Source organism: Leptonychotes weddellii, chromosome 3 (genome assembly GCF_054177405.1).
Source record: "Leptonychotes weddellii isolate Sample4059 chromosome 3, ASM5417740v2, whole genome shotgun sequence".
In the NCBI taxonomy this organism is placed as follows: Eukaryota; Metazoa; Chordata; class Mammalia; order Carnivora; family Phocidae; genus Leptonychotes; species Leptonychotes weddellii.
Window position 1 is genome coordinate 121,779,808 of NC_138371.1, and position 12,643 is coordinate 121,792,450.

The 12,643-nt window shown below is 39.9% G+C and overlaps 1 protein-coding gene across 1 annotated transcript in view; it reads right to left on the reverse strand.

The window, feature by feature from the left end:
* Positions 1-5,023: 5,023 nt before the first annotated feature.
* PHF11 (PHD finger protein 11) overlaps positions 5,024-12,643 on the reverse strand; it is a 29,993-nt gene continuing 22,373 nt past the window's right edge. Inside the window, exons 5-11 of the mRNA XM_031032081.2 lie at positions 12,450-12,493; positions 12,186-12,257; positions 10,645-10,700; positions 9,919-9,985; positions 9,162-9,293; positions 8,067-8,138; positions 5,024-5,905 (exon numbers count right to left, since the gene is read on the reverse strand). Coding sequence (XP_030887941.2) covers positions 5,724-5,905; positions 8,067-8,138; positions 9,162-9,293; positions 9,919-9,985; positions 10,645-10,700; positions 12,186-12,257; positions 12,450-12,493 — 625 coding nt within the window. The 3' untranslated portion in view covers positions 5,024-5,723. The remainder of the gene's footprint in view (positions 5,906-8,066; positions 8,139-9,161; positions 9,294-9,918; positions 9,986-10,644; positions 10,701-12,185; positions 12,258-12,449; positions 12,494-12,643) is intronic.

Genomic DNA, 12,643 nt, shown 5'->3' on the forward strand with positions numbered 1-12,643 from the left:
GGTGTTGAGTTTGACAAGTTCTTTATAGATCTTGGATACCAGCCCTTTATCTGTAGTGTCATTTGCAAATATCTTCTCCCATTCTGTGGGATGCCTCTTTGTTTTGTTGACTGTTTCCTTTGCTGTGCAGAAGCTTTTTATCTTGATGAAGTCCCAAAAGTTCATTTTTGCTTTTGTTTCACTAGCCTTTGGAGATGTATCTTGAAAGAAGTTGCTGTGGGCGATGTCAAAGAGGTTACTGCCTATGTTCTCCTCTAGGATTTGGATGGATTCCTGTCTCATATTGAGGCCTTTCATCCACTTTGAGTTTATCTTTGTGTATGGTGTTAGAGAATGGTCAAGTTTCATTCTTCTGCATGTGGCTGTCCAATTTTCCCAGCACCATTTATTGAAGAGACTGTCTTTTTTCCATTGCATGTTTTTTCCTGCCTTGTCAAAGATTATTTGACCATAGAGCTGAAGGTCCATATCTGGGTTCTCTACTTTGTTCCATTGGTCTATATGTCTGTTTTGGGGCCAGTACCATGCTGTCTTGGTGAATACAGCTTTGTAATATAGCTTGAAATCGGACAACGTGATGCCCCCAGCTTTGTTTTTCTTTTTCAACATTTCCTTGGCGATTCGGGGTCTTTTCTGATTCCATACAAATTTTAGGATTGATTGTTCCAGCACTTTGAAAAATGTCATTGGAATTTTGATCGGGATGGCATTGAAGGTATAGATTGCTCTGGGTAGCATAGACATTTTAACAATGTTTATTCTTCCGATCCATGAGCATGGAATATTTTTCCATCTTTTTGTGTCTTCTTCCATTTCTTTCATGAGTGTTCTGTAGTTCCTAGAGTATAGATCCTTTACCTCTTTGGCTAGGTTTATTCCGAGATATCTTATGTTTTTTGGTGCTGTTGTAAATGGAATTGTTTCTCTAATTTCTCTTTCTACAGTTGCGTTGTTAGTGTATAAGAAAGCAGCTGATTTCTGTGCATTGATTTTGTATCCTGCCACATGACTGAATTGCTGTATGAGGTCTAGTAATCTGGGGGTGGAGTCTTTAGGGTTTTCCACATAAAGTATCATGTCGTCTGCAAAAAGAGAGTTTGACTTCTTCTTTGCCGATCTGAATACCTTTTATTTCTTTGTTGTCTGATTGCTGTTGCTAGGACTTCTAATACTATGTTGAACAATAGTGGCGAGAGTGGGCATCCTTGACGTGTTCCTGATCTTAAGGGAAAGATTCTCAGCTTTTCCCCATTGAGGATGATATTCACTGTGGGTTTTTCATAGATGGATTTTATGAACTTGAGGAACGTTCCCTCTATCCCTATACTCTGAAGAGTTTTAATCAGGAAAGGATGTTGTATTTTGTCAAATGATTTTTCTGCATCAATTGAGAGGACCATATGGTTCTTCTCCCTCCTCTTATTAATGTGTTCTATCACACTGATTGATTTGCGAATGTTGAACCACCCTTGCATCGCGGGGATAAATCCCACTTGGTCGTGGTGGGTGATCCTTTTAATGTATTGTTGGATCCTATTAGCTAGGATTTTGTTGAGGATTTTGGTTGAGACTTTTTTTCTTGATGAGTCAGCTAAAGGTTTATCAGTTTTGTTTGCTTTTCAAAGAACCAGCTCTTAGTCTCATCGATCTTTATTTTAAAGATTTTATTTATTTGACAGAGAGAGACAGCGAGAGAGGGAACACAAGCAGGGGGAGTGGGAGAGAGAGAAGCAGGCTTCCCACGGAGCAGGGAGCCCGATGCGGGGGCTCGATCCCAGGACCCTGGGATCATGACCTGAGTAGAAGGCAGACGCTTAATGACTGAGCCACCCAGGCACCCCTCTTCGATTTTTTCTATTGTGTTTTTTTTTCTCTATTTATTTCTGCTCTGATCTTTATTATTTTCTTTCTTTTGCTGAGTATGGACTTTGTTCTTTTTCTGGCTCCATTAGATGTAGAGTTAAATTGTTTGAGATTTTTCTTGTTTCTTGAGGTAGGCCTGTATAGCTATAAACATCCCTCTTAGAAGGGCTTTTTCTGTGTCCCAAAGATTTGAATTGTCGTGTTTCCATTTTCATTTGTCTCCAGGTATTTTTTCTCTTTGATTTTTTTGACGACACATTGGTTGTTTAGTAACATGTTATTTAGCCATGTTTGTGTTTCTTCCAGTTTTCTTGTAATTGATTTCTAGTTTCATTTGGTTGGATAAGACAATTGATATCATTTCAGTCTTAAATTTATGAAGACTTGTTTTGTGGCCTATTATGTGATTTTGAATGTGTATTCTGTGGTTTTACATGGAATGTACTATATATATATGTTAAGTCCATCTGGTTTCATGTATCATTCAAAGCCATGGTTTCCTTACTGATTTTCTGTCTCAGTGATCCACTGACATAAGTGGGGTGTTAAAGCCCCCTACTATTATTGTATTACTATCAACTTTTCCCTTTATGTCTGTTAATATTTGCTTTATATGTTTAGGTGCTCCTGTGTTAGGTACATAAACTATATCCTCTTATAGGAGTGATCCCTTTATGTAATGACCTTTTTTGGTCTCTTATTACAGTCTTTTTTTTTTTTTTTAAAGAATTTATTTTTTTATTTTTAAAGATTTTTATTTATTTATTTGAGAGAGAGAGAATGAGAGAGAGCACATGAGAGGGATTAGGGTCAGAGGGAGAAGCAGGCTCCCCGCCAAGCAGGGAGCCCGATGCGGGACTTGATCCAGGGACTCCAGGATCATGACCTGAGCCGAAGGCAGTCGCTTAACCAACTGAGCCACCCAGGCGCCCCAGTCTTTGTTTTAAAGTCTATTTTATCTGATACGAGTATACCTACCCTCGCTTTTTTTTTTTTTTTCCACTTTCATTTGCAACATGTATATTTTCCTGTCCCTTCACCCTCTGTGTCTTTAGGTCTGAAGTGGGTCTTCTGTAGGCAGCACATAGATGGGTCCTATTTTTTAATCCATCCAGTCACTCTATGTCTTTCGATTGGAGCATTTAGTGCATTTACATTTAAAGTAATTATCGATATGTATGTACTCACTGCCATTTGTTAATGTTTTCTAGTTTTTGTAGTTCTGTTTTCTTCTTCTCTTGCTCTTTTCCCTTGTGGTTTGATGGCTTTCTTTAGTGTCATGCTCAGATTCCAGTCTCTTTACTTTTTCTGTATTTATTATAGGTTTTTGGTTTGTGTGTGGTAACCCTGGGGTTCATATGTGACATCATACGTGTATAGCAGTCCATATTGAGTTGATGGGTTAAGTTCAAACACGTAAAAACACATTAAATTTTTATTCCCTCCTCCGTGTTTTATATGTCATATTTTACATGTTTTTGTTTTGTGTATCCCTTGACTAACTTTTGTATATATAATTTAGCCTCCCTACTAGTTTGTAAGTGAACACTCCGCTGGGTGTGGCAGAGTAGGTGCCTGTGGGCCCATGGGTTGAATGGGCTGGTTCTTCAGGGGAATGCAGGGGCAGGGCACATGATGCTGACAGGGTAGATGGAGAGTGTCCGAACTGGCTCCTGACAGCATCTGGCTCTCCAGGGGGCGGGGGCAAGAAGAATAGCACCGGCCAACACATTTGTTCCCAGAGAACAAAAGTCTGCAGATCCCTGCCCCTCTGGCATATATCCTAAAGTTAGTCAGTAAATCTTTACCTATATGCCAGGTGCTTTTCAGACTCCTGCAGCTGTGCTGTGTCTTGGGCCGTTATTTAGCGTGCTGGCTATTTGAGGACGGCGACTCCATTTCCTATAGCTCTCCAGCTCTCCCTGAGTTCAGCCCCACTGGTGTTTAAAGCTCCCAGATTGAAGCCCTGCTGATTTTTAAAGCCAGATGTTTTAGGAACCTGCCTTCACAGTGTGGATCCCCAGTGTGGGGCCTGATACCCTCACTCGTTTGTGCCTGCGATGGCCCTACCATTTGTGGGGAGTCACCCCTGGGGTTTAGTTGCCAACTGTGTCTGTACCCCTCCTCATGTGGCTGCCGCTCCAGGTCTAGCTGTGTAAGGCCCGTTGTGCCAGTCTTCGGGTGGCTTTCAGAGTGAGTTGCAGGACGTGTAGTTGTTGCCTCGCCACGGGGGAGGAGGTGAGTTTGGGATCTTTTCTACCCCACCATCTTCCTGGACTCCATCCTGTAGTTGCTTTTTAATTTTTAAAAAATTTTTTTAAGGTTTTTATTTATTTGACAGAGAGCACAAGTAGGCCGAACAGCAGGCAGAGGGAGAAGCAGGCTCTCCACTGAGCAGGGAGCCCGATGCAGGCCTCGATCCCAGGACCCTGAGATCATGACCTGAGCCGAAGGCAGCTACCCAATTGACTGAGCCACCCAGATGCCCCCATCCTGTAGTTTCTTAAATGCCCAGGTAATTCTGATACGCAGCTGAATTTGAAAACCACTAGACTGAGATTTTGTCCCGCAGGTCATTATGATTTCAGCTAGGGTTGCCATTAAAACAGGAATGGGCATGTTCTTTTTCACCTCTACCATATTCCTTCCATGGGTATTTTTTGAGTACGATTACATGCTAGACACCATGCTGGGGACTTGGGTGAAACTCATTTTGAAATACAGCATTATTGCAAATCTCAGAGGAGTATGGTAGAAAATCAGAAATGTGCATGTGAGGTTTTCAGGGATCACACATGGTGGTGCATAAAAATCCAAATTGTATATTAGTTTGAGAAAAATCTTTTTTTTTTCCTTAAGATTTTATTTATTTTAGAGAGCAGGGAGAGGGACAAGCAGACTCTGTGCTCAGAGCAGAGCCTGACGTGGGACTCGATCTCACAACCCTGAGATCATGACCTGAGCTGAAACCCGGGAGTCAGTCATTTAACCAAGTGAGCCACCCTGGCGCCCCTGGTTTTTCATTCTTGCATATTTCCACTGATGTTCTTATTCAAAGAGTTGTTACAATTTAAATGTTTATTTTGAAGATGATGTATGCCCATGTAGTGACAGCGGCTGAAAAGAAATTGAAAAAGCAGACTTCGTGATGACCAGTGAATTTGGTACAAGTGGAGTAAAAATATTCAAATTTATTATATCTCATTATAAGCTGGAACTAGTCTCAAAGGATAAGAACAGTTTATGCATTTATTTAACATTTATTGAGCATGCTAGGTGCTGAGAATGTGTTGGGAGCAAAACACAGGAATAGTGAATTTTTGCCCTCAGAGAGCTTGTACCCTAAGATACAGTGGGTTACACTGGGAAGTGATGGAAAGGAAAAGTACTCCGATGAAATGAGTGGTAGAACTGGTATAGTGAGATCTGCAGGAGGAACAGGCAGAGAAAGGTAAAAGAGCAGGTAAGGCTTCACAGCAAGATGTGCAAAGGCCCTGGGGAGCCTTTACTTCCAGGAGCACCCTGTGTGTTACTGGAATCAATGTAGATCACTGGAGTGGGGGAAGGGGGGGGATGCACCAGCATGAAGCTACCAGAGGATTTTCAGTGCAGAGGGTGGGAGAGATGGGAGGTGTGATCCAGTTTACTCAAGTAGAATCTGAGAAACATTTTATTGGAGAGCAGAAGTGAGATGATAATAAGAGGGAGGCAGGATCAAATGAAATGTCAATCAGCAAGAACAGGTAAGAGTTGATGAGGATTGAAGCTTGAAGTCCAGAGAGACAGGACAGGCCTACTTCTAAAGATGTGTGGCTTCCACAGGTCAGGTCTTCAGTTTGCAGCCTGCTTGCAACTGAGCCTCATTCTGGGTTTAGGAAATGGTAATCCTTAGAAGACACAGAAGATACTGAAGTAGAACTTGACCTCATGTCTCTATCTTCTTGAAGAAAGTACATGGTTTGGTTTAAGACCTGAAGTACCTCAATCTCTTCCTTCAGTTGCTGCTGCCTTTCTTCATATTGATGGATTTTCTTCTGTATTGCTATGATAAAAAGAAATTTCAGGTTAGTAGTTTTATAAACAGCGTACTGTTTCTGTCCTCTTTCACTTGCAAGTGCATAATACACACTGCTGTGCCCCACATGAAAAGAAAATAGGGCCTTGTGAGCAGGAACTGGTTCCTCTTCTAATTCAGGATGGAATTCTAGTTTTTATCACATAAAGCCGGTCAGTACATCTTTAGAGCTTGAGTACCTTTTGTATATCTTTGAGAACTCAGAAGCAGAGATTGTATAACCTTCATGCTGCACTATACCCATTTGTTGAGATAATAAGTGGAGAGAGCATGTGGTTTGAATATCAAGAATAAAGGCAAATCTTTCATAAAAATGCATCCAGTTTTTAATGTTACATAAAAGCTTTTGGTTTTATTTTTTTTTAAAAGATTTTATTTATTTATTTGAGAGAGAGAGAATGAGAGGGAGGAGGGTCAGAGGGAGAAGCAGACTCCCTGCTGAGCAGGGAGCCCGATGCGGGACCAGATCCCGGGACTCCAGGATCATGACCTGAGCCGAAGGCAGTCGCTTAACCAACTGAGCCACCCAGGCGCCCAAAGCTTTTGGTTTTATTTAGAAAAAGGAAGGCCTTTAATGTGGAAACATAGGAAGAAGATACTTTAATTAGGCTTTATAAATAACAGTATTACTCAGTGACAATGTTGTTTTTTGAAAACTTCAAAGGTGAAGAGTATTAAATCTTTCTCTAGAATACCTGTAGTTAACTTTCTGGAACATTAGAACTGAGCAACATTAAGCAAGAGAGTCTATCAGTAGGGATGTCAAGTTAGGCCTTTAAAGTTGGTTCTAATGCAATTCCAAATAGTCTCTCCTCTTGCTGCCCCCCCCCCCAGTACTACACTATAATGTATATCCTCCCAACTAACCCATGCATGTAGTGGAAACGTGACTTTTATATGAAAGAAAAGTAACACAGATGAAAGTCCCCTACAAAATAAGGCTTTTAGAAAAAGATTTTAGGGGCGCCTGGGTGGCTCAGTTGGTTGGACGACTGCCTTCGGCTCAGGTCATGATCCTGGAGTCCCTGGATCGAGTCCCGCATCGGGCTCCCTGCTCGGCGGGGAGTCTGCTTCTCCCTCTGACCCTCCCGACCCTCCCCCCTCTCATGCTCTCTCTCTCTCAGTCTCTCTCTCAAATAAATAAATAAAATCTTAAAAAAAAAAAAAAGATTTTAAAGGCTGCTTTTAAAAAATAGGTGGATACTTGCATTAGCAGTGAAGCAGACATTCTCAAGAGACTGTTAAAGGATAGGCTGATTATCTGAATGGCGAGTAGGACACTGTGGTTGTGCAACTGTAGGGGGAGCCGTTCACACCCAGTTCTGTGACCCACTCTGGCTGGGATGTGCAGTGCACAGCCTGTCCACTGAGTGGCAGCTTGATACAGATGAGTCTGATCTGACTTCTGTAAGTGGGAATGTAGCCGGTTTTGAAAGCATCTTAATGGTGGGAGGACCTACTCACTGAGTGGTTGAGGTATTATTAACATACAGTGTCCTATTAATTTCAGGTGTACAGTATAATGATTCAGCAAAACCTTTTTATAAAATAGCAACCATTTAAGTCTCTGCCCCCACCAGGCTTGCTGCTTTTTCAAAAACGTCTCAACTGTTTTTTCTTGCTCATCTTTAGAATCAATGAATTGCAACCCTCCTTCCCCCAGTTAGATTGAAGATTAATATTGGGAGAATTAAAATTTGTACACATCAAATGTCACAGCCTTGACACCTACAGATAACTACTGTTCCCATTTGGGTACTTTTTTTTTTTTTTTTTTAAAGATTTTATTTATTTATTTGAGAGAGAGAGAATGAGAGAGAGCATGAGAGGGAAGAGGGTCAGAGGGAAAAGCAGGCTCCTCGCCGAGCGGGGAGCCCGATGCGGGACTCGATCCCGGGACTCCAGGATCATGACCTGAGCCGAAGGCAGTCGCTTAACCAACTGAGCCACCCAGGCGCCCCCCATTTGGGTACTTTTTTTCTGTGTGTGTGAGGGCTCGTACTGCTTTGTGGTGGGTTTTTTTATTTAGTAAGATGATGAACATTCTTCTAAAATGATTTTTATCACTGAATAGTATTATATTCAGTGTATATATATATAAATTATGCTGCTCGGTTATAATTCATACCTGCTTGAAAATTTACAAATGTGTCTTCAAACAATTTACAGTCAAAAAGTGAAGTCCCGATTTCTTCATAGTCTGTAGGGAGAAACACATTTTCAGTTCTAATTTAAATAATTGATATAGACAGAAACCCCTTACAAACTAACCCCAAATAAGGAAAAGTACACAGAACAGTCCGGCACTGTGCGACTTCAGTCTCACACCGGAGGAGCGGCAGTGTCCCCGGGGACATGGTGGAAATGCAAATGAATGGCTCCGCTCCCACATCAGAAGTTCCAGAGGTGAGGCCCGCTTACTAGTTTTCACAAGCCCTCTAGGGACTCTGAGAGGCATGTTCAAAGTTTGAGAAGTACTTAGCCTCAAGTAAAGAGGAAATGAATGAAAGAATGTAATGAATGAATTTTTGGAAGTTTCCTTTTAATTTCACTTTTTGGTTTTGTCCTATAGAAAATAATCCCTTTCAAATAATCATAGACTTTACCTTGGTGCCTACAGTATAGACTGTCAAGCTTTTCCTTGCAAAATAACTGCATTTATCATAAAGTTTTTAAGCTCACAGTGTAGGGTCTAAGAAGGCTAAGTGGCTATATACTTGCATATACAAATGGAACTTTGGCTTCTCAAAGAGCACTTTCTGAAAGGTCACATTAACTAGGTGCAACATCAAACAAAACATTCCATTTTTCTTCTATAAGCTTTGAGTTGACATTACCAAAAAAAGACATAAGGAACAGAATTTGGGTCAAATCAAAACTGTAACATGATGCTATTCTCAGATGTTAGCAAGAAGCGGTGAGGGGGCAGATGTGTAACTGCCTGTGGTTCTGAGCGTCCACATGCTGTCAGCCCTCACCCTCAGCTACGCGCGTCTGCAAAACCCATCACAACTTGCAGGGCACCAGCCTGCTTTTCACTGAATTAATCAGTTTGTGAATTACCCACATCCTGTTGATCCATAGAAGACTAGAGACCTGGAACAGTGAATTGTATTAAGGAAAAGAAATTGCATAGAAAGAAAGTATGTACTTTTGGTTTGGTCTGTTTTAGAAGTAGGTTTGCGAGAAGTCTCTGCATGTAGAAATGTTGCTGTTTCAGTACCTGAATCAGAAGCAGTGTCACCCATGAGTCTTTCTTGAATCAAATGAAGTTTGTCTACTAGTTCTTCAAATAAATCATTAAGAAGCCCCACTTCCTTACATTTCTTAAGAAAATCAATCTTCGCAGCTGCATCTAAGAATAAGAAAAACATTTTAGGAGGAAATGATCTAGAGCAGCTCTCATAAATTCCTTTATGGTCATTTCTTCAGACCATGCGTAGTGGTGGATGAGCAGAGTCAGTAGGATAATAAATACAGCACCTTTATCTTTTATTGTAATTTCATCATACCTCATGTTTTCCTCACTGAAACAATGTTACAAAAAGTGAAAAAAACTTCTCTGCTTAGACTAATTATCTGAATCAAGAGGATTTTCTAAAATTTAGCTGCACATCTTTGAGATAATAGCTCCCATTTTTTCTGTCACAGTTACTGTGTGTCATTATGGAACGTCTATTTCCCTGACAGAAAGCTACAGTGACTGGCTTCAGCTTCCTGGGGTCACAGGATTCTGAGCTTAGGTAACCCTGGCTTCTAGACCAGGAAGTATATCCTTTCTTAATACCAAAGAACAATGGACCATCCCCATCTAAATTACTTTGAGCTGGGGCTATGATAGAGTAGATAATTATGATAAAAGCTTTCTTTTCTTACAATTACTATAAGACTAGAAGAATAAAGTGGGATCCAACTTTGAAGTAAATGGGTTATTTTTATAAGTACTGGAAGTCATATTTGATACAAAATTTATAGCAAACCTGGGTGTCTGCCATCCTCTTCCTTCATGTGTTTTGTGAATCTGTCTAATGTCAACATTTCAGGTGGCTAGAGGGAGAGAAAAATCAAGATTAATTGATTTACTGTTGACATTTAATATTGTGTAAAATGAAAACCAGTCTTTTGTTGCATACAATTCAATGATATGCCTGTGGTGAAAAATCATGCCCCATATTCATTGGTAGTTTACATGTAAACATCAAATCATTTTTGTATAACAAAACATCAAGAGGTGTGGCAAGCTCCTCTGTATAAACAGCAAGAGGTGAAGGTTGCTGGCTCATACTAATTTAGCTCATATGAGTGGATGTGTAAAAAAACGGTTTCAAATCCCCAAAACATTTCATACACTTTGCACATAATAGTAATGCAGAAAATTTTGAAAATCACAAATCAGGTCGAGTGTGGATCATGCAGCTGAGAAATACTTGGTTAGGTAAGGATGCTTTACTGCACCTCTGCCCATTTTAAGACCATAAGCACACTGTGGGCTCCGATACTTTCACTGATGTGGTACCAGGACATGTGTTACCAGAGCCATGGGACTGTCACCTCCTGAAGGGCATGTGCTGGGATACCCAACACATCCAACTTTTATATTCAGCTCATATGGTTCTGTTACCATTTCACCGGATATGTGAATGGTTAAAATAAGGAAGAAACTGTGTGAAGAAACTGAAAGCTATAATAAAATGAAGTCAAATTACCTCTACATGAATGTCTGTTGAGAGACATTTCTTCCTTCCTCTTTTTCTTTTCAGTCCTGAAAAATCAGTTGAAAATCTAAATCATGTAGAAACCAGAATCCATAAAGGAAAAGACTGATGCTTGACTACATAAAATAGAAAACTCTTATATACTAAAAGTTACTACAAGGTCAGAAGATACGGCAAACTTACACTGAATGTTTGCAACACATATGATAAAGCACCAATTTTCAAAATATAAATATAAAACAAATGAACAGAAAAACAGGCCAATGGGGAACCCTCTAGGAAGAGTTCATTAAATAGAAAAACAGACTGGGTCACAGGAAAACAGATATATTGATCAAAAGATAGGGGAATACACTCAATTTTACTCATAAGTAAAGACATGCAAAATAATTTCCCACCTATCAGACTGACAAAGATGAAAGTGTTTAATATTTGCAAGGATTGGGGTAATTGTGTACTGCTGGTGCAGCCTCTATGGAAGAGAATCAGCCAGTTGTTATCACAGTTTCACTGTTCATACTTTTTGACCCAGCAATCTACACCAAGTTTTCCAAATGGTATAGTTGCATAAAGGCACAAAGATGAATGGAGAAAAATGTTAACTACACTATTTGATGTGATAGAAAAAAAAATGGAAATAACCTCAGTGTCCATCATGCAGAGACTAGTTCAGTTGTAATTCAGCTATACAACTGAATAATAATACACACAATGGCATATTATTATGCAGCCTTTCAAAAACGAGGTAGATCCATTTGTATAGATACGGAAGGATGTCTGAGTGAAAACAAAATATAGTAGTATGTACAGGAAATTTTTAGAAGAATTCAAATGAAACGGATAGTTTCTTCTGGGGAGAGGATTCATAACTGTGTTATAATCTGCTTTTAAAAACTAATACAATTAAAAAAATTTTTTTTCAATATTGGGGCGCCTGGGTGGCTCGGTTGAGCATCTGACTCTTGGCTTGGGTCATGAGATTGAGCCCCGTGTCTGGTTTCATGCTGAGTGTGGGGCCTGCTTGAGATTCTCTCTCTCCCTCTGCGACCCCTCCGCCACTCGTGGCACGCTTTCTCTTAAAAAAAAATTTTTTTTAATTAAAGCTACATTGTTAACTTTCCCTGTCAGTAAACAGATTGAAGCTATATTTTTTATAATTCCTGATAAAAGGGTATTGACTGAAAAATGAGGGTAACAATACTGTTTAGAGAGTGTTGTTTACCACCAAAAAATGCAGTTGGCATGACGTGGAACTAAGCTTTTTCCAAAAAGGTCCTGCCTCTGGTCCACAGTGAGCATTCCAGACTTTGTGCGGGTGAGACACTACTGCTCAGGCAGCGTACAGAGGCCGTTCGTGAGTGAATGTACAGCCCGTGACTCCAGTTAACCAGGGCCTAGTTTTCCTTAATTATAACTGAAATGCTAAACATGCATTCTTAGGAAATTTTAGGGAATGTGCAGCAATTTATCAATTTTATAACTACTGGTATTCTTTTAGAAGAGAAGCAGTTGCAAAAGTCAAAGGTTTTTACCACGTCCTCGTTTGGCCCTCTGATTGTGGTGAGGATGCAAGGTACCAGACAGAGACGTTCCTGGGAGTAGGTCTAGTTTGCAAAGAAGAAAAGTTAGTCCATTACACTGCACACTGCACAAAGAAACTGGCAATTTTATAAGTATTAAAAATTCAACTCACAAATTTGTATTTAATGCAGTGAGGCTAGTAAATCAGGATATTCATGTCTTACCTAAATGTATACCTTTCTTTAAACCCACAGTACTAAATTTTAGAGACTTACCATTATGAACGTTGTTCAATGGAGCATGTTGTTTGCAAAACATTCTGAAACATGCAATTTCAAAGAATTGTTAAATATTTTTACTTACACTTCTTAAATATTCCTATTTTCTTATGATTTAAAAAGGAACTAGTCTATTTTTCATGATGGCCTTACCCTAAATATTTGTAAAAGAAAAATGCTCTCCAAACCTG